This window comes from Cibotium barometz, chromosome 34 (assembly GCF_041138505.1).
Source record: "Cibotium barometz isolate CiBa-2024 chromosome 34, ASM4113850v1, whole genome shotgun sequence".
NCBI lineage: Eukaryota > Viridiplantae > Streptophyta > Polypodiopsida > Cyatheales > Cibotiaceae > Cibotium > Cibotium barometz.
Window position 1 is genome coordinate 1324328 of NC_141079.1, and position 22919 is coordinate 1347246.

The 22919-nt window shown below is 44.1% G+C and overlaps 1 protein-coding gene across 1 annotated transcript; it reads right to left on the bottom strand.

The window, feature by feature from the left end:
- Positions 1-539: 539 nt before the first annotated feature.
- On the bottom strand, positions 540-19021 carry LOC147618596 (protein CONSERVED IN THE GREEN LINEAGE AND DIATOMS 27, chloroplastic-like). The gene is made up of 2 exons (XM_086774435.1): positions 18888-19021; positions 540-1230 (listed from the first exon to the last, which is right to left on the bottom strand). Exon 2 carries the CDS (start codon positions 1212-1214, stop codon positions 555-557), a length of 660 nt encoding a protein of 219 aa, XP_086630561.1. The 5' UTR covers positions 1215-1230; positions 18888-19021; the 3' UTR covers positions 540-554.
- Positions 19022-22919: the final 3898 nt, after the last annotated feature.

A 22919-nucleotide genomic window follows, 5' to 3' on the forward strand; every position in this document is an offset into this window, starting at 1 on the left:
AGCCTCTTTGGAGGGTTGTAGTCAGCACTACATAAACGTTTTCAAAATATGTGCTAGAAAAGTGCCTCAACCCAAGTATATCATTGTCCCCAGAGATAAGGCCCAAAAATGAGTCGCAGCATGGGGGGGGGGGGGGGGGGGCGCGGGGGTGTGCAATGCGGGAGGGTTTGTTGTGGGTTGTTGGATTTGGTTCATCAGGGGGGTCTTGGCCGTTGGGACTTAGTGCAATTCTTTCCATAACTATACCTGAAAAGCTTACAGATCAATGTGCACAAACAACAAAAGAGTGCTTGGGGTGGATCACCTTCAAGTCTAAGATATTGATGGCATCATTACTTACATCCATATCTTCTCCAACCTCACATGCAATCAACTTAACTCCTTTTAAACTCATCAATAAATGCTTGTGGAAATTGCATTATCAGGTCAACTAAATAAATTCCAATGCCACAAAAAGCTTACAAAGTTGAGGGCACATGCAAGGAAAAAAAAAACTTTTTGTGATTTCAAAAGGAAGAATTAAACAAAGTTGCGTACATGTGCACTATTGTAAACTATTCTTTAGAGCAGGTAAGAAGCGTACATTCAACTGTCGCACTAAAAAGGCGATTTCCCACATACGCCCAACCAAGGTACATTCTCAGAGCTGCTAATGTCACTGCCAAAAGGCCCCCACAGAGAGCTCCCATCCCACATTTAAGAAACTCTTTCTCTGGATCCAAATTAGATGCCATAACTGGCCATCCCAACAACACAGTGACTGCAGCACCGATTGCTGACAACTTCAAGCTGTATACCCAAAGATCTCCAACTGCCCAGGAGAAGAGCACTGATTCTACAAGATTTTGATACTCATTAACTGGCTGCTGCTCTAAAGGAACAGGAGAACCTAAGCCAGAACTGCCATTAGCAAAAGGATGGCCATAACGGGACACGTTATCCCCACTGTTGTCTGATTTTCCTCCTTTCCTGATCTTGCTCAGTACTTGTAAAGTCCTTCTACAATTTAGTGCCCCATCCGTGAAGAGAGCTCTCTCTTCTGAACGTCTTCTGGGAAAGGCAGCCACTCGCCTGCTACTATATTCAAAGGTTTTCCTGAGAAATAAAGGCTTTCCCAGAGCATAATCTAAAACCTGCTTTCTTGATGTAGCAGCATAAATCCAAAAGTTGTTTGTAAGTGGTGAACGTGTGCACGGAGCCAATGCACTCTCCATATCAGACTTGAACTGCCTGCTCCAAAAATTGCACATAAAACTAAAACATCAACTAAAACATCAAAATTTTCAGGCCGCCTCTATGAACCGCAAGATCATAATTTATTTTTATTTTTTTAACACGGCAAAATTGCAACAAAAAAACAACACTTTTCCTGATATAACTATGGCAAGCTTCCATGCATAAGAGCGCCTACCGGATCCAAAGCCTTAGTAACCCTCTCTCACCAGTCTCTCTAGACTAGTCGATCATCCAACTGTCAGACGAAGTGTTTAGCTGTTATCCTCTACTTTACTATCTCCTTAACGTTATTGGAAATGCCCAATTTCCGCCCCTGTGCCACCACATGCTCCCCCTTGTGCTGCAGCACAATTATTGCCCTGCACACCCACCCCCCCCACGCCCCCCCCCCCCCCCCCCCCCCCCCCCCCCGGTGCGGGGCATGCGCACACACTACATCCCGAGTCCCAAGCAGGTTTGACAGGTCTAACTTACAAATTAGGCTGACCAAGGACTGGGGGTTAGGCATCTTATGGGGAGATTAGTGGTATTTATGAGGCATGGTCTAAATATAGCGCCTAGTTTATAGGAGGCCTATATAAGTGACCTTTGGAATTGGTTTGAGGAAGAGCTCCTCAAACCCGAGAGACTACTCCGTGCCCTACACCGGAGGGGTGTGTCCAGGTGATATGTGACACCAGGGCTTTGCACGTGCAGCCATGTCTTTGATGCTACTAACCTCCATGCTCAGGGGTGAGCTTGAATGGCTCTATCATTGAGCGGTGAGCTAGATGCCAGTATCTATATGTTTCCATGTTTTACTTAGTCGCAGGTGTCTGCTAGACAAGGCTCTTACATGGATCTTACATTGGTATCACAGGTAGACCTGCTGGTATTAAGTCGGGAAACACTCCACAACAAGGAGATGAGAAAATCCATCACCTCGATCTTCTGGGGGCTCTAATCTGTGGGCTGCTTTCTTGTCTTCCAAGGCCCGGTAGTATGGAGCACGGCGTGGTTAGAAATGCCTGAGGTGGTCTCTGTACTGCAGCATATCTATGACAAAGCAAGTGCTTTTTGCCATGTACATGTCAAGTTGCATGGTGCTTTTCAGGTCTTTGATGCACACAAGTGGGGTTTTTTATGAGGCCTGGTTTTTGACCTGAGAAGTGGGTTTGGCTGTCCAGACATCATGTACAGAGGTTTGATTACCTTATTGGCCTGAGTTTGTGTACAAACTCTCTGCAAGTGGCACACACAAAAACTCTAGCTTTTTAGGTTTGATGCAGCCTACTGTTCATGTGCTATGGGATGGCTTAGAAACGCTTTTTACAGGTTTAGGGCTGCTTGTGTGTGCATGGGACTGACTGTATGGAGAAGAGCGCACAAAGGAGAAAGAAGGAAAGTTATATTCACATCTTCAAAAGACCCAAAGGGACTATGAGACCAAAATGATGTTGTACATAGTGTCCATGAAATCTCGTCATGGATGAAATAAGAAAAAGCAACAGTAAACTAAAACTGAAAACTGAAAGCTAAGATCTCAGACTCTGAGATTATACAAGATGAAAAATCTAGAAAATACCATGCAAGGTATAGGGTACAATAAGTGATGGGATACGGGAGAGCTGAATAAAAACACTCAATCAACCTTGTATGCCAGGCAAGGGCCCATCCAGGATGTCCATCATGGGTGATATAAGAAGGCTAGAGATGTCGATAGTCTGCTGTGAGGATGAGGCTGCTCAATGGCGGGCCAAGATCTCCTGAATCCGGGGCTGATGAGAAAGAAAGAAAGAAAGAAAGTTATATTAACGTCTACGGAAGACCCCAAGGGCCTATGAGACCAAAAGCAATACAATGGTACCATGGATATACTGAGCCATGGAAAACTGAAAGAAAAAACATCTGATAGTGCATGTGATCAACAGATGATCCTGTGTAGAGTGAGATATGTTGTGATCAGCTAATGACAATACCCACCTCAGCCAGAACCGATCTGATGGTGGAGTGAATGTCAGGCCTCTGCGATGGGAGCGTGTCATGTCAGCAGAGAACCTCACGAATCTGTCTCTATGTGGTGGGGGGACCTAATGCTCTGGGTCGGGGACATCTGGCTTGCAGAATGGATCGAGCTCTCACTAAGAACTCCTCTGGGGCATGGAGCTAGAGCGTGGGTACGGGTGGTGGGCTCTGATGTCGTAGTAGAGGAACTGTTGTGGGTAGTGGATTCTGATGTGGATGTGTGTACCACAAAGAAATCTGTGAGGCTCTCTTTGAGTTGTCCTGTCGAAGCCGGGGCTGTCTCTCAGCATGCTGCCTCAACACTACATCCCTATGTCGTCTGAGCTCCATCAAGTACATGCCCAAGCACCTCTGATCCTCAAACTGTATCACCCGTGTAAGTGGTCCGAATCCCTCTCGAAAGAGGCAGTGGAATCTCCCCCGTATCTCGTAGTAAGCCGGGCAACTGAACTTATAATGGGCCTCATCCTCTGCTGCTGCTGTGGTGCATACTGTGCATGTCCTCTCCTCATGTGGGATATCCTTTTGCAGTGCTACCCATGTGATGTGTGTCTCTAGTCTAGATAGATCTGTACAGATGAGGTGATTAATGTTCTGCTTGGTAAGCTGTAGGAGAGGAGCATCGAGGCTGTAGTGGAAACGAGGTAACCAGTCTATATGGAACCCATGTCCCTAAAACCATTGTGTGACCCTGGCGTACCAAGTCTGCGTGTGTCCTGCCTCTCCTAGGCAACGGGATAACTCCAATGCCAGCCTGGGGAGCCTATCTCTGCTCAAACAGTAGACCCTCGGTATATATGTGATTGGATCAAATAGGGCATCAACAACTAGCAGGGAGGCTGCAAACTCAATTAAAACAATGGCATGAGGCACTGATGGTTTGCTCCTGATCATACATGAATACATCATAACCTGTAGCCTCTCCACCCTCCTCTAATCCTCTCCACCAAGATCGGGACCCCAAAAATCTGCCCCATACATCGCTGCTGGTGTCACTAAGGTGTCAAAAAGCCATCTCTCGGTGTACGGTCCCTGTAAGTGAGCCTGAAAGCTTATGCAGCCCCTCATAGGAGCTAGACATCAGCACAGTGTCATCTACATAGAGTAGGGTAAGCACCAACATGTCTCCAAGTATAGCTCCGACCCCTCCCAGTCTGTCAATAAACTTGGAGTGTAGTGTGTCGTACAGAAGGCCATACAACATACTGTACATATGGCCCTTTTGGGGCTTCTGTACTAGCTAGGAAGGTCCATGGCCAGGTGGGCACCCACGCTAGGCTACATGTGTACATGTGTAGGCACTTCACAGAGAGGCGACCTTTCCTAAAACAACATGGGCGTTAAAGTTTGCTTTTAGCAATTTCAATGTCCAAAACAGGGGCATGAACTGTTGGATATCAATGTTGTACCCACATATTGTATTGTCCAAGCACTTGCTAGCTCATGTTTGTATGGCCCCCATTATGAGGTGTAGCCATGGTTGAGCAGCTCGGGTGCCCCCAGCATCCCCATATTCACACGAGAAGGTGGCCTATGAGGCCATATGGTTTAGAGACGGCTTGGATTAGGTTACACTACCAAACAGGCTACATGCTACACTGGACTGCTATCTCATAACGGTCAACATATGGAGTAGGTAGACTTTACTCTTGGACACCTTGTCTTGACATTGGGGGGCCCGAACGGGACCCAAGATGAGCCCGGATGGCCATGGGAGGTGGGAAAACTACTACGCAGAATCTAGTACATCTTTATGAGCCAAGTCTACACCACACACGGTGGCACCGAATATGACCGCGGACCTACACACCCATGTTAGGGCCACCCCGCGTATACAAGCCTATATAGATACACAACTAGCCCCTTCTCCACACAATTCATCAGTCATCACTATAAGTTTACTTCCTAGCTTCTACTAGCATACAACCTCCGTCTTAGCAGTTCTAGATCAGCCATCGAAGCTCCCTTCACAGAAGCACACAGGTGTGGGGATTTGCCATCTATTGTATCACTTCAGTAATACACTATTCTTCTCTATCTTTGTTATTGTGCAATTTGAGTTTTTAAAGTTGTGTTGTGAAAGATCCTACTTCTTGTGAGTATTCTCTTGTATACACCACACGACGTATTCTCTTACATGGTATCACAACTCTGGCTTGGTACAAAACTTCTTCTCTAATTGTTGTCTAGCAGTCCCTTAGAGAAATGGCACCTTCCGCAAGACCCCACCCACCACCATTCAATGTTCATGGAAAGCTCAACGGCACCAATTATCCTCTCTGGAATTTCCAGCTTAAGGCTATTCTTTCCTCCTATGAGCTTTGGGACACCGTCATTGGTGTTGATATTCACCCACTACCACCAAGGGATGCAGAGAGCAACCATGAACCACCTGCTGTGCCGACTTGTCCAAGCTTGGAGACGAAGGGATTCAGATGCTCTCTGTGCCATCGTCACGAGCGTCGAGAATAGTGTGTTGGCCATGGTTCAACATGTCTCCCGAGCTGCAGAAGCATGGACCTTGTTGCAGAGCCAGTACAAGACCATTAATCCCTCAAGGTTTCAGAATCTTGAAAATCAACTTCAACAAGAAAAGCTGAATGAAGGTGAAACAAGGGAGGTGTTTCTCACCAGAATCAAAGATCTCCATGACTAGATGGCTGCAATCGGCACGAGTGTGCTACCCCCGAATCTCGCTCGTCTCGCTGTCTAAGAGTATTGCCGCCTAAGACCAGAGGTCTCCATCCCCTTAAGGTTTTGGGGTCTGGATGGCTAGAGTAATTTGTGGAGACCTCCAGTTAAGCACGCATTGGCGTGAAGACAACTGGGATGGGTGACCTTCCGGGACTTAGTCCCCACCTAATTTCCAAAATGGTATCAAAACCATGGGTTGAAGTATAACCTCTAAGCCACAACAGAAGCCAAGTTGAGCCTCTAAGCCAAGAAAAACATGGACAAGTTCAAACTTCAACCTCTGAGCTAAGAAAAAGTGGACAAGTTGGCACCTAGGGGGGGTGTTAAGAAAAGCGGTGCCAAAGTGTAGCACTAGGAGATTTCCACAAAATGGATAGACTGGAGGTCTCCTTCACCTTAAGGTTTTGGGGTCTAGATGGCTAGAGCAATTTGTGGAAACCTCCAGTTAAGCGTGCATCGGCATGAACACAACGGGAATGGGCGACCTCCCGAGACTTGGCCCACACCCAATTTCCAACAAAGAATCCAATCATGCTTAAAAAGGATTGGTATTCTTCCTTAAAGCCTGTGGGAGATAACATCATGGTGGCAGTGGGCAATGACGCAAAGCTCCCAATAAAAGGTTCAAGTACTATTTCAATTATGTCTAAAGAAGGTTGTACAAAAAGTCTTTCAAATGTTCTTTGGGTTCCAGATATAAAGAGAAACCTCCTTTTTGTCTCAGCACCAACCGTCACTTGCAGGTTCACTTCGACAAGAATGGTGCAATCATTCTTAATGGAGATAATAAGATCATTGCAAAGGGCATTCAGAGGAACAACTTGTATGAGTTTTCGGCGTTTGCAGTCTAGACCGACTTGAGTAGCAGCAAACTTTAAGGAAAAGTCTCAGGCTTTTCGAAAGTTTAAGGAATGGCTTGCATTGGTTGAAACTAAGACAGGAACAACATTGAAGTAGTTTAGAACAAACCGAGGAGGAAAATTCATGTCTCATGAATTCTTGGGTTTCAGCAAAGAAAGAGGCATAAAGTGATAGCTCACTACCGCTCAAACTCCGCAGTAAAATGGTGTTGCACAGCGCAAGAATCGTGCTATTGTTGAGATGGCAAGGAGTATGCTTAATGGCAGGAATCTACCTAAATCCTTTTGGGCTAAGGCAATTAACACGACTGTGTACATTCTTAACAAGAGTGCAACAAAGGCCGTCAAAGGGATGACATCATTACAAGCCTACTCGGGTAAGAAACCTTCAGGTGCACCATATGCTCAGAGAACCAAATTGGATCCCAAAAGCCGGAAATGCATCTTCTTGGGTTACAGCATGGAGTCGAAGGGATATCGACTCTATGATCCTCAGGCAAAGAAGATCATAGTGAGCCATGACGTGGTATTCCAAGAACAACCATGTCAAATCAAGAAGGAGCTCCCTTCTTCTTTATCATGCAACAAGGACAAAGCAAAACAATCTCCAATGCAGCATGGGTTTCCTCACATTCTAATGGATGGCAACCCATGTCCATTTCCTATGGACATGAATTTTGAAGATGAAGAACAAGATTATGATGTGCCACAAAAAGATAAGCCATTCCCTAAGGGGTGCAAGCAACTTTTGGATGGAGCAGAACCTCCAGCCATCGAGGATGCGCCTCAAGATATTTGCAGATCCAGAAGGTTAGAGGAGCAAAACAGGACTCGGGAGAATCTTGTGAATTTTGCTCTGATAACAGAGGTACTCAAGATTGAGGAGCCTAGCCATACAAGAAGAATATGGCTTCATCTTGAAAAACCACACTTGGGACCTTGTTCCAAGGCGTAAGGTAATTGACACTAAGTGGGTTTACAAAGAAAAATACAGATCTGATGGTACTTTGGAAAAGTACAAGGCATGGTTGGTCGCTAAAGGTTAACCAGGTCCACGACCTACCACATGGCACTGCATGTGCCTTCCCACGGGCCTGTACATGCTATCCTATAGGTGAGGTGTCACATTGGATTAGATTTGGCACACTCCCAAATAGGCTACATGCTACACTAGACCATTATCTCATAACAATCCACACATGGAGTAGGTAGACTTTCTTGGACACCCTGTCCTGACATTGAGAGGCCCGAACGGGGCCCAAGATGAGCCCAGATGGCCATGGGAGTGTTGGGTATTTTGGAGTCTCTACGTGTGTATCCATCGTCTACGTGTACCCCTGTTTGTGTACCCGCTTGTGTCTATGTGTGAACAGCTCCTAAAAGGGTTAAGTGTGTTAGTGTGTGTGAACCCACCCTTAGGTGTGGATAAGATAAGTGTGCCATGTGTCACTTATCTAGTATGTGTGTGTGATTCCCTTGAGTCAAAAGATAAGGCTTACAGCCTACAAAAGCATGTACTTGGTGTAAGCTCAATACACATAATCAAGCTATCATTGAGTCTTGTAAATACTCTCTCTCTAAGCGTCCTATTCTCTCTCATCTTTCTAAACACCATGGAAATCTTTCATCCATCATAGCTCCTCTCTCTTGTGTAACTCTAAAAACAAGATGGTATCAGAACTAGATTCCAGCCAGTTAGGATTAGGGTTTATGCCAGCAGCCTGCTGATGTTCATCTGCTCGCCGACAAGAACATGCAACAGCTGCGCCGCCAACGACTTGCCGTCCAGTCCTCGTCCACTGCCATCGTCTAAAGCTGCCGACTCCTTGCTGCTGTGTCATCATCTACAGGTGTCGCCTATCTGTTGCTGCTGTTCACCGCCACCACTGTCCTGAGCCACCTGTGTGCTGCTCTTCCTGACCCGCCAAGCGCGCCCACTTCTGCTGCCCCACCATCTCGCTGACTGCTGACTCACCCACCCCTTTCAGCAGTTGGGAGGACTACAGTAGGTTTCTTTGAAACAATAGGGCCATGAGCCACGCTTCAAAGTAGTTCAAAGAACCATGCTTCTGCATTGTGCACCCTAAACAAATCATGGTGCTTATAAATCTTAATCATGCGTAAACGCTTTTGCTAGATTACTTACCACAAAAGCAGCTATGGGAGTAAGGCAAGGCACCCAGAACAGGTAATAATAAGCTTCCTACGAAACAAATGCAAGTAAGGCAAATAATAAAAACTAGTGCAAAGCAGGCCCACTTTTTGAAGTCTTTACATAGAACCCCTCTCTCCTCTTTCAACACATATTGTACAGATCTTTAGGAGCAGCCAGCTAAGAGAAAGAAATCTAGTCCAAAAGAGCATCTGATTCAGCCCTCATAAGCAGCCCAGAGAGCAGAAGATAACTAGATCAGTCCAAGGCTTCCTATTTCAACAGCTTTCAGCAGTTGGCAGGACTACAGTAGGTTTCTTTGTAACAATAGGGTCATGAGCCACGCTTCAAAGTAGTTCAAAGAATCATGCTTCTGCATTGTGCACCCTGAACAAATAATCCCTTTTTTACATTAATCACTTCTGCAAAACTACCAGACATTAAATCAAAAAAATGTAGTGGAGGCTTCCTTCAAAACTTCCCTCTTTCAGGTCTGCACCAGTGTATCGTCCAGTTGCATTTTGATCCAGGTAGAAAAGAAGGCATGAAAAATATATTGATGTCACAGATTCCAAGAAGCCAAGACATGAGGATCCTGCTGTGCAATTTCTTTATGATGTACTACATCAGGATTTTCAGGGTGCAAAGTGGGAGAAGCCCAAACCTACACTAAAGTGCACTATCCCAAAGAATGTAATTCTCCCCAAAGAAAAAAAATTCTCTAAACAGGCTGTAATCCTCTTCTTTCTGGGCCGGGTGCCCTCTGCGGAGGATGTGGGATAGTGGTTGAACATGGTGCTTGCAGGTTTAGATGTAGAAGGTGTTTATTGTGCAACCCGTGGTTTTTATGAAGTGGTACTCAAGCAGTCTGACTTCAAGCAGCAGTTATTTCAAAAGTCTCCTTTGTTCTATGGTCAGCAGATGGTACATGTTCTACCTTGGACCCCTACTATCAGGCGCTTGTGCGGCATCATTGTCCGGTTTGGGTGGAAGTTGTCGGCTTCCCTGTGATTTTCTGTGATGCTCTTCCATATCTAGCACAAAGTCTTGGCACGGTTATCTACCCTCCCAATGTCATATGTTTTGTGGGACAGAGATAAACCAACCCCTGAATCGATAAGTATGGAAGTTGATGATGTGCATATGGGCGAAAAATGTTTTGAGCTCAAACAAGGTGCATTTGCAAGAGCTTGTTTCCACTGTCACTTTGCAAATGACTGCCCCACCCTCAAATTACACCCGCTTGCTGCTGATTGCTTGCCGCCGGCAGCTTTGGTCAATGATAATGCCCCTCCATCTAAGATAAGTCAAACAAGACCATGATTGGTATATAGACTAGAGGAAAAGGAATTGTGCAGCGACAATTAGTGCCCCAACAAACACAACTAGCAGTGCAAACAAACATGTCTTCTAAGGACAAAGCTGCTATAGATGTGTGCAGACCTGCTTTTGATAAGGACGGCTAGCAAACCCCTAATGCCAAAAAGATTATATGGCCACGTCAGTTACAACTCCGTCATTGGTCTCATCCTTCCTCTACGCAAACTCGTGCTTCATCTTCTGGTATTGCATCTACCTCTACAAAGATAGATGTTGGTATGCTCTGGTCTAATGTTGTGAAAGGTGGCACTCGAGCAGGGTGATGTAGATATGATGGTTTCTTAACCCTCTCTTTTCTCCTATTCATGATGAATGCACCTATAAAATGTGTATCAGACAATGTACAGGGTTTGTGTTTCTCTAACAAATGGAGACTTGCTTGGGAATATGTACATAAGATGCATCCCGATATCATGTTTTTTTCAAGAACATAACCAGTATGAATTGGCTGGCAAGACAGGTTTCTTTTGTGGTTACTATATATATTATGCTGGCTTAAGTTCTTTTTCTGGTGTTTGTGTGTTGGTTAGACAAATTTTATAGCTTGCAAGTGGCTTATAATGATCTAGATAGCATACTGATTATTGTGCAGTGCATGCTCAATAGGGAGCTCTATGAGTTTGGCTCTGTATATGCCCCTACAATTTCAGCCCATAGAACTCATTTGTGGCAATTTATGAGTCGGTATCCTTGGCTGTCCAATGCACTTATTCGTGGGGATTTTAATAACTCCCCTTCTCCTCAAGACAACACTCGGGGTCATTCACATATGCTTGCTTCTGAGAAAGTGGCCTGAAGAAATGTTGTGGTTGATCTTGGATGGCGAGATTTATGGACAGCCACTTCTCCTGATAAGAGAGGTTTACTTTTCACATAATGCGCACTCAGATTATCGTGCAAGCTTGGATCGCTGGTACCTCTTGCATGCAGATCGTGTTGACACTTTTCCATGTCATATGTAGATTGATTACTCTTTGAACCTTTCTGATCATGCGCCGGTTTGGTTGGGTTTGTACTTTGATATGCCTCTTGATGAGATTTCCTTACCCACTAAACGGCTTCTATTGGTAAACAATTCTTATCGCTCACAAACATTGTTCCAAGATATGACTAGATGTCACCAGCCTCGACATTCCCAGTATGAAAAGGGTCTGGTGGACTCTAGGATGTCTAAATATTTGGAAAGCACAAGCTTTGGGAATGGGGGATTATCCTAGAATACAAAGGACCACACTCCTAAAATTTAGGAGAGTTGCTATTTTTGGCCCAACTCCGATGGAAATTCTGTTCGCGTCATTACATCTGGAATTGAGCAGATACCAAGAGTTGGCAAAGTGCCTATGACAAAATGTCTACTAGTTGGGATATTTTTAGAGGTAAAGATTATGGGAGAACCCATCTCTTAGATTGGGACATGTGGCAAGAAAGTGGATCAAAGTGAGGCAAGTGGCCTCACACTTGTCACTCCAGCTATTGTATGGCTCTCCACTTGTCATTGTAGCCTTCTCTTGCCATTTTAGCTCATGGGAGGCCCAAATCTATAAATTGGAGCCCTCTAACTTCATTAATGAAGGCTCTCTTGCTGCACACTAGCCTCTACCACCGTTACAGGCTGTCCTAATGATGGCTACTCTCTTTCTCTCTCTCTTGAAGGCTGCCCATGAAGAATACCGGCTGTTGGGGATTGTTTTGGAGGCTTCCATTGCGAAGAAATACTGAAGGCAAGGGTATTTAATCATTTATTATGATTTCTAGCCATTGTACTTGTTGTACCAGCCCTTGTACCTGTTGTACCAACCAATGTACTGGCTGTATCAGCCCTTGTACTTGTTGTACCTACTGTACCAACCATTGTACCGGCTATACCAGCCATTGTACTTGCTGTACCAATCACTGCACTTGATGTACCAATATTTGTACCTGTTGTACTTGCCACTGTACTAGCTGTACCGACCACTGTACCTACTGTACCAGCCACTGTACCTGCTGTACCGGCTGAATGGAGAGTTGTACTTGCTGTACCAACTTTATTGCATGAAGACCTATGGTTTTTGGGGAAGAATCAGTACCCACACGGAGGTATATGGATTATATTGTTGGTTCAGCATTTCTACAGCCTGTGTTCCGGCTCGGCTGTCTCGTGTTGGGCTATGTTATGGCATTTGTATATGGATAATCCGGCATCTCCCATGGGGAGAGTAAGGCCCTCAAAGCTTGTACATGATATTATTCTCCTTGGGTAATAAAATACTCCAAGGGGGGGTCGGCCCATTCCGGCCTCTATGTGGTGTCACATGTGCAAGCTCCATTTTCAGCATTTGTGGATGTTTTATCGCTTTTATGTTTTATACAAAGTGATGATGGATATGTGTTAAGACTGTGGCCATGTTTAAATGTTTTAATATGCATTGACGGTATCAACAAGTGTGTCAAAGGCCCTAGTCCCCCGGGCACCGCCGCGAGTTTCATTGGTATCAGAGCATAGGCTTCCTTGGAAGGAAGCGGAGGCTTCCTTCTATCAATAAGGAAGAGAAAAGATCTCAAGTGGGAACCACACTTACCATCGTTGCTGTTAAGCATGGCCAGCCGCTTCATAGCGTATGAAGCAAGAGCATGAGCAGTAGACAGCTTGTTGATCTAAGGATTTATGAATTCACAAAATTTTATCTTGGAAGTGTGGAGTTGGCTTTATTTGCAGTGTGGAGTTGGCTTTATTTGCAGTGTGCACACGTTTAGCACTCTTTCCATATGGATATTGTGGATCATATTATCAAGCTTACAGACAAGCTATATGGAGATATATCTCGGGATATCTTAAGGATATGGTAAGGAGATATTTCATTTGGCTTCATGACCAACCTAGCAAAGAAAAGCTAAGAATACTTTGAGTTTGCAAAGTTGGTGCTTTGGCTATTTACTATGAAGTGTTTTTGATGTTCACTAACCCTTGTATAGCCATGCAAGGAGAAAGGTGGTGTTGTTTGCCTTGAGATGGTTTCAGGGAAACATTGTTTATGGCTCCCTTTATTGGGATGGATTATATCTATGGAGATTTCTTTCTTGGACAAGATTATGGATGAATCTGTCCCAGTTTATAGAGAAGAAATATTTGGATATCTCATGGATATAATGCTTTTATGGATAAAAGTCCACCTCTACTCTAAGGTGTGTGGTTAGCACGGAGTATGTGGTAAGAGTTATGGTATACAAGGATTATGGTATACAAGTCTATGGATTCCTGGACTTCTTTTCTAGGGATTTGGATCCATCCTCAGGTTTATGGATTATGTTTATGACTCCCTTTTACTGGGATGGATTATTCTTTATGGCTCCCTTTATTTGGGATGCATTGGACTTATGAAACTCATGGTTCACATACCCTGTGTAGTATTCTCTTGTCCTACGTGCTCTCTTGAAGATTGTTTCTACCATGTGTGGGTGGAACAATAGAGAGCAGATGGAAGGGAACATGGGCACTTCAGAGGGTAGTGTCGAGCAGCACATGCCGTGTGTAGTGTTCTCTTGTCCTACGTGCTCTCTTGAAGATTGTTTCTACCATATCTGGGTGGAACAATACAGAGCAGATGGAAGGGAACATAGACACTTGAGAGGGTAGTGTGAGTTGGTGGCCGAAATGCCTACAAACTATTGGTGGCTGAAATGCCTATAAACTATGTGTAGCAGAAATGCTTATGGAACACCACGTTATCTATGCCTGTGAGTGATTGTTTTATCTTATTACTTAAGCCCACCTCTCATCCAAGGTGTGTGGTCACAGTACCAACACAAAGTGCAAGTGGTAAAGTGGACATGACGCTTGGTTGGCACGGGACTTATGTCTATGCCAAGGGTCATGTGGACCGATGCCTTGTTGGCTGGAGACTTATTTTGTCTCGCCCATTTACTTGGGACATGGATTATGATATCTGGACTTATGGGACTGATTGTCTCGCCCATTTACTTGGCACATGATTATGATATCTTGACTTATGGGACTGTTTTGTCTCGCCCATTTATTTGGGACATGGATTTATTTATCTTTATGCCATATTAGAATCACTATCTTCCCATACAGAGGCCAAGACGTTCATTGTTCATCTCACCATGCATGTGGATTCATGTTGGGATTGTGAGAGGGCAATTCAATGAACACTCCACCATACACGTGGATTCGTGTTGCGATTGTGGAGTGAATGTTTTACTGTTTCCACACCATGCTTGTTGATCAGAGTTGGGATTGTATGGGAGAACATGGGAATTGTTGGGATTGGGAGAAAGGATTGCCAAAACTATGGAGAACCAGCTTTTCTGTCACCATGGTTTGTGCTCTTGAATGGCACCAGTTTGTGTGCATAGCACATGTTTCTGTGCGAGGCACTAGTTTCTTGTGCATGGCACTTATTTAAGTGTCTTAGCACCTGGTTGGTGATTTTCATTGACATATGATTATCTCATTGATATTGGTGATTGAGACACAATTGGCTCTTGTGTCTGTGTCTAGCATATCTTCCATGGAATTCTCGCCCATTTATTTTGGGACATGATTTTGATATTGGTATTATGGAGACTTATTTAGTCTCACCCATTTCTTTGGGACATGGATTCTTCAGTTATATTGGACTTTTGAGACTGTCTCGTCTCGCCCACTTGATGGGACATGATTATATCTTGAATATATGGCTTGAAGCTTAAAGTTGCGGACAACTTTTAAGAAGCTGGGGAGGATGTCACCAGCCTCGACATTTCCCAGTATGAAAAGGGTCTGGTGGACTCTAGGATGTCTAAATATTTGGAAAGTACAAGCTTTGGGAATGGGGGATTATCCTAGAATACAAAGGACCACACTCCTAAAATTTAGGAGAGTTGCTATTTTTGGCCCAACTCCGATGGAAATTCTGTTCGCGTCATTACATCTGGAATTGAGCAGATACCAAGAGTTGGCAAAGTACCTATGACAAAATGTCTACTAGTTGGGATATTTTTAGAGGTAAAGATTATGGGAGAACCCATCTCTTAGATTGGGACATGTGGCAAGAAAGTGGATCAAAGTGAGACAAGTGGTCTCACACTTGTCACTCCAGCTATTGTGTGGCTCTCCACTTGTCATTGTAGCCTTCTCTTGCCATTTTAGCTCATGGGAGGTCCAAATCTATAAATTGGAGCCCTCTCTCTTCATTAATGAAGGCTCTCTTGCTGCACACTAGCCTCTACCACCGTTACAGGCTGCCCTAATGATGGCTACTCTCTTTCTCTCTCTCTTGAAGGCTGCCCATGAAGAATATCGGCTGTTGGGGACTGTTTTGGAGGCTTCCATTGCGAAGAAATACTAAAGTCAAGGGTATTTAATCATTTATTATGATTTCTAGCCATTGTACTTGTTGTACCAGTCCTTGTACCTGTTGTACCAACCAATGTACTGGTTGTATCAGTCCTTGTACTTGTTGTACTTGCTGTACCAACCATTATACCGGTTGTACCAACCACTGTACTTGCTGTACCAGTCACTACACTTGATGTACCAATATTTGTACTTGTTGTACTTGCCACTGCACTGGCTATACCAGCCACTGTACCTACTGTACCGGTTGAATGGAGAGTTGTACTTGTTGTACCAACTTTATTGCATGAAGACCCGTGGTTTTTGGGGAAGAATCAGTACCCACACAGAGGTATATGGATTATATTGTTGGTTCAGCGTTTCTACAGCCTGTGTTCCGGCTCGGCTGTCTCGTGTTGGGCTATGTTATGGCATTTGTATATGGATAATCCGGCATCTCCCATGGGGAGAGTAAGGCCCTCAAAGCTTGTACATGATATTATTCTCCTTGGGTAATAAAATACTCCAAGGGGAGGATCGGCCCATTCCGGCCTCTATGTGGTGTCACATGTGCAAGCTCCATTTTCAGCATTTGTGGATGTTTTATCGCTTTTATGTTTTATGCAAAGTGATGATGGATATGTGTTAAGACTGTGGCCATGTTTAAATGGTTTAATATGCATTGATGGTATCAACAAGTGTGTCAAAGGCCCTAGTCCCCCGGGCACCGCCGCGAGTTTCAATTGATATTATCAACACCTTGCAAGCTGAAATGTATGAGAACATAGACATTGCATGGTATCATTTTGCTGCCCGTATGCAAAGAGTTATCAATGAATATGGCAAATGGTATTTGGGGGATGAAAGGCAACGTATATATCAGCTAAAGAATATGCTGCAGTTTCTGGAGGAGATCAGTCATACTCACATGCTATCTCGGGAAGAGAAGGATCGTATTGTCTATGCAAAGCATGCATTGGCTCTCAATGATCATCGGAAATTGCAGAAATGGCAAGTCAAGATCACGCCAAAAACCCCTTTTGGATAAGGGTTGTTCATCCAAAGCTTTTTTTTAAAGCTTGCATGTTTCCAAACAAAAACAATGTATATCTAGAGTGATGAAAGAGGATAGCAATTGGACACATGACATATACCAACTAGAGCATGAATGTGTTATGCATTTTCAGCATGTTTTTGCAACACCGCCCCAGATGATTCTTGATATTCGTACGGCTAGGCAAGAGCTTATGTCTCTTGTTTCTTACAATGGATATGGATGAAGCAGTTGATTTGGAGTCCATGTACACAGGGCACTAAAGGCGCTTGGTAAATGGAAGACTCCAAGATGGGATGGATTCACTGTGGAGTTCTTTTTGCAGTTCTGGCCTATGATGGAAGAATCACTTTTGCTTATGATCAATGAGGCTTGGAATTCGGGCATCATGCCTTCCGCTTGGCAAGAGGGATTAATAAGATTGGTGCTAAAAAAGGATTTGTGTCAAAAACTTTTGATTGGCGCACTATTACCTTGATGCCAGTCACCTATACATTGATCACTAAGATGATCACCAGAAGTGCACTTGCCACGGAGGATTGGATTTGATTTTCCATAGGGCAGATCATGTACATTATCCTAGATTCTCTTTCCCTAAGGTTTCGGCTACTTTGATCTATAGGTTGATTATTCTTGCGCCTTGGTTTGTCGATCGAGTTAATAAGATTTAGCTCCTCAATAAGACAGCATGTTGGTGGAAACAAATATATATATATATATACCTAGATGAATCCAGGAACATGCCCAAATTCACCTTTTGTGAACGTGCATGTTATATACTCATGGTAGTCAACCCACAAGACTATATAACTATCAACTCCATTATGCATAGTATGGACTAGATACTACAACATCTCCACTAACGTCATCAGTGCCCACAAGTGGGTGTAGAACTCTGTATCAAGATATGCTCTCGCACATGCACTCCACACACACACACACACACACACATACATAAGAGCATATATTCACACAAAGCCCTTCGTACTGAGTTTCTGTCAAACCTCTGGAGATGTAGGACAGACTCAGCCATAATGAAGCCTAGCACTAAGGGAAGTAGCAAATAGAAAGAAACAAAGTCTAAAGAAAATTTGGTATAGTAAATTACTCAAATGTAGATTATTTTTATGGCGATGCTTGTTGGAAGTGCTCCCAGTTGGAGAACTTCTTTGAAAAAAGACACATAGCTGCACCAAAATTTCCTTCTTGCCCTTGCATAAAGGAAATAGTGATGCATCTTCTTTGGTCTTGTCCGCATACCAAAAGTTTCCTTTGCCAAATTTCACATTTTCTTTGACTCAGATTTCCAAGGTATTCCTTCTCCAAATTTTTTTGGTTCTTTGGCATGTGGCCTTCTACATTGGATCATGCACAGCCCTTTCTGATCTCGACTAGATATTGGGCTTTATGGACAACTTGGCATGGAAGAAATCAGTTGGATCATGCACAGCCCTTTCTAATCTCGACTAGATATTGGGCTTTATGGACAACTTGGATCATGGAAGAAATCAGTTGGTTTTTCATTATGTAAGGATTGAACCCTATCCCTACTTTCGTCAATCCTTGCATCAGTCTTTGTTTGAGTCCATCCACCTTGATCAGATAGACGATGGCTAGTTGGCTTTGTTTTTTAGGTGCTTTTAGCTTATGTGACCGCTCTTTAAGAAGTTTACCTCTTTTTTGAGGACTTCTTTCTTTGTACAGTGAAGCAATAGAACATAGCCTTTTACAAAAAGAGAGAGAGAGAGAAAGAGTGTGTGTGTGTTGTGTGTGTGTGTGAGCACGCACATACGCGAGAAAGTGTACAGCTGTATCTCAACCACCTCTGGCAGCTGTCCCTCACCCACTTTAATGGAGAGTCTCCGTGCTCTCACATCTTTCAATGGGGTGAGGCCAGAAGTGCACTTGCCACGGCCCGGCAACTCCTTGAGACGGACACTGCCCACCACAAGCAAACTGTACTTCCTCAAATGCTCAGAATCTCATGTGCAGTTTAACACATCTAGAGGCGGCAGCCATCCATACAATACAGTAGGATTTAGCAGTTCACAAATTAAGCATCTACAGGAGTACTATTTAATCCGATTCCCCTGTAAAATAGGGATTTGCCAGCAAGAGAGTGACGCTCGAGATTGATTCAATGAAAATGATCGAAAAGAAAAATTGGCATATTTATAAATCGGTACTCACCTCGCGAATTTCTATGGCAGCTCGAAATCGTGGAATCTGTGTGATCTGCAGCTCATGTTTAACTTCGTGGTGACGTTTAAAGTCCCTAAAAATCGTGATGACGTTAGTTTTAGCATTAATTAACCACTTCTTGCTTAATTGCCTTTGTCACATTAGTTAATGTTCTTTTTTTGGTCTTGGGAGTTTTTTTTTGGGACTTGCAAAATTTGTGGCCAATGAACAAGAGGAATTTTTATTTCTTTCATTTAAGAATATTTTAAGAGAAATTAAAGTGCAAGTGTAAATGAGATGTATACAGTGGTGTGTGTGGCTATTTTAGAATATTTGATATTTTGAAGATCTGGTTTTAATGGCATTTCTTAAGTATTTGTGCATTTGGTGTAGATATGTTTTGATGAGCATTTATTGCTTGTGGATCTAAGGCAGTGTGCAAGAAAAGGTAGGTTTTCGACTTAGCCTTGGGCCGGTTCAATTGATGAGATCGGCTTCTCGTATGAAAGTGAAAATGAAATCTTCTCATCAAATTTTCCCTCAACGGGATTAGAGCTTTTTCAAGTGGTTTTGAGAAGGAAAATTTTCAATTCATGTAATGATGAAAGGGATATATATTATATAATATAGATGAAAGGGATATATATATTTTATAAATTTATAAATATTATAAAGTGTATATACTTTAAAATTTAAAGTGCTCAATGTTGTTGAGTGTATTATGTACGTTGTAGTATGTTCACTTTTACGTAGCCTACCCAGTAATGCCATTCTCTCGCACGCAAGGTGGTGATCTAGAGCCTCATCTTCCGCAGGCATCGTAGCCACACTAGTTACGTGAGCATAACATTGGTATCAGAGCGAGGTGCCAACCCGCTTGAACAGGGTTGGAACCACCTTAATCATTTGTTGGGGTCCAATCATTGGGAGGACCTTATCTTTTTGTGTGTGTGGAGCAGCACGACTGGGAGGAGAGAGGAATGATGGAAGCTTGAGTGAGCAGGAGGAAGAAGGAGGGAGCTCACTCGTGCACCTCAACTGCTACCGCCATCTTATCTCTCTTTTACCTGCTCTTAGCTGCAACCATAGTCGGGGAGAAAAAAGGCGCCATACTCTCTCTCTCTCTCTCTCTCTCTCTCTCTCGTTTGCTCTCTGCAGCTGCGGTGGGAGAGGCACAGACCTGTTAGGTAGCACCAAGGCCCGCCGGCACACTAAAGAGGGCTGCGTGGACAACGACGCAAACAATCACAACACTACAGCCGGCGCAACAAGACATCGAAGAGAAGCAACACCATTCGCAAAGCTGGCAGTGCCATCAGTGTACCGCAAAGCAGTGCAACTACAATAAAGAAAGGCGATCAACAGCATAGGGGAGGCACGCAAGCAGCACATCTACCACACAATGAGGATGGCAGTGCCAAGCCAACCATAACGCAACAGCTGCCACACAAAGGACAAGAGTAGCTGCACCAAACTCAATAAACGGATAGCAACATAGACCACAAATGAATGGCAGAGCAGCCAGCAATGTCCATGAGGGGAGAGCACATAAGCAAGTGAGAGCCAAACTCAATAAGCGGTAGCAATGCCAACGTCAAACAGCGCATACCCCCCGACCAGCGCGAGGAGTCCGTTTCAGGCCTATCCAAGGCTGAACTTGACCACATAAGTCAAGTTGTCTCTGCCCGCCGAACCGAGATAGGATTATCACCTTCGATCCGCGAGAGCCCGAACAAACTCATGTCGACGTAGCTCCCGACATTACCTTGTCCGTAGACAACCCCGTAGGTCCATCCGTAGTGATGGATGACATTGAGTTAGCAAATGATCAGCCCTCAAAGGTTGACGACGATGAGTATGACCATTCCGCCGATGAAATCTCCTCGATGAGGAGAAATACGAAGTGTCTCCTCTGACTGATGACATTGGCGAGGACAAGATTGACATCTCTATAGGGTCCCTTGCTAGGTTATTTGCTAGGACCAGTGCCTTAGAAAGTAATCAGGCGGAGATCCTGACCATGCTTAGGAGCATTCATGCTCACTTGGATGCCAGTCCATCCACTCCTGTAGGGAGTGTACAGACACCGAGTTGTGCACGCAAGAAGGTGCGATTTTCGTCCAAGGATGTAGAGCCTCAAGCAGCATCGTGGATCGTAGAGTTTGCAAATCAGTTCGTAGTATCGAATGCTAGTCTTCTCAAGGATCTCAAGTCGACAAGCTTTGGGGGAGAGGAGAAAGAGTGCAATAAAGACTCGGTTTTTAACATATTCCTGCAAAAGTGGTATGACATCCATAACCTTAGGTGGTCGCCTGAGGAAGTGAGGCCCATAGAGAATAGCTTGTCTCGCTGACAGGCAAGGCATATAAGTGGTGGATGTGTTTGGTTGACAAGGCCTAATAAGGAAGTTTTGGGCTCCCAAGTGTGAATAAGGGCCAAATGTATATAAGGCATTTTCTCGTAATGAAAAGACACAATCCCCTTTGTGATATAGAGAGCTCTCCCTTGTGTCTTGAGAGAGATTGAAGGAGTGAGAGCATTCTAGCATTGTTCCTCTTTCATGCTTGTGTGAGAGAGTGAGAAAGAGAGTGATTGCCTAATGCGACGGTGTGAGTGACTCTACGGTGATAGCGTGGAGGTGGAGCTTGGAGGTTGGAGCTTAATAAGTGAGCTTGGAGGCCTCAAGGGACTCGAGTTTGAAGCAGTGGTAAGTAACCTACGATAGTTGTGATCTATTGCTCATCCCTTAGGTGAATGTGTAGAGTTCCCTCTTGGAGGTGTGGTAGCCCATAACACATAGGTTTGGATCCTGGTAGCACCTCAATGCTATGATCCAAGTCCCTAGATGGTGGAACACCATCTGGGAGATCGTCAGGAAACACATCCCTAAATTCTCTCAACAAATTACTCAAAGAAACTACGTACTTTTGTTTTAGATTTTTTGTCTCAGCCTTGGTGTTTTTGTTTTGCTCACAAGCAGACAAAACATGTTTTGGAAAATAGAGGTCTCTACCAAGGCAATTTAAGTTTTTCAAACTTAAATTAGTTTCATCCCTACAGAAATCTTATCAATCAAATTTACTTCATCTACGGAAATAAATTGGTGTAAGAGAGAACAAATGTATACCTGTTGTATGTCATCGACGTCGATGGGTGCAGTTGGAACTGCTGGCTCACCCTATAACCTCACCACTCTCCCCTCATGCATAAACTCTAGGCTATTATCTTGGTAGCTACAACTTAGGGTAGGGCTGAGGTTATACAACCACTCCCTACCTAGATATATATTGGCTCTAGCCAACTGCATGACCTGAAAATCTAGCTTGGTCTCATAACCCTGTATAGCTAAAGGTACACCCAAGACCACTGTATCCCAAACAATTTTGTCATGACCATTAGCCAATGACACTATGTACTTATGGTCAGACTTGGTCTCCGGAATACGCTGACACGTAGTTAAGAAAGTTGTGCGTGGCCCCATCGTCAATCATAATGGTGACTCTATGGCCACCAATGCTGCCATAAAGGCGGACCAAATCATGTGGTCCCACTGATGGTTGCCACATTGCCTGGGTGATGCAACAAGCGTGGGTAATATCTGTATATGCTACAGTTACCTCCTTGAACTCAGTGGAACTAAGCGGTAACCGCTGGATGTTTACCACATTGCCTGGGTGATGCAGCAAGCATGGGTACTATTTGTATATCCTACAGTTACCTCTCCATGAAGTTAGCGGTATTAAGCGACAACCGTTGGATAGTATGTAGTTTCCCCCGAGAGGACTTGCCATCCCTCTTAGCATCGCTAGAACTCCCTCCATCCCCATGCTTTGGACATGCTGCCTTGCTATGCCCAGCTTTAAAGTAGTTAAAGTAGAGATTTTCCTTTCTCGCTCTATCATACTGCTCTTTTTTAGCAGATTTAGACGGGTTCTTCTCTTTAAAACGGCACGGTTTTTAGACCAACACCCTCCCTGTCCCCTCTACTGTAACTCTGGTCCCCTGTCTCCTTTCACCTTGAAAGAATTCCTCTTGACATTC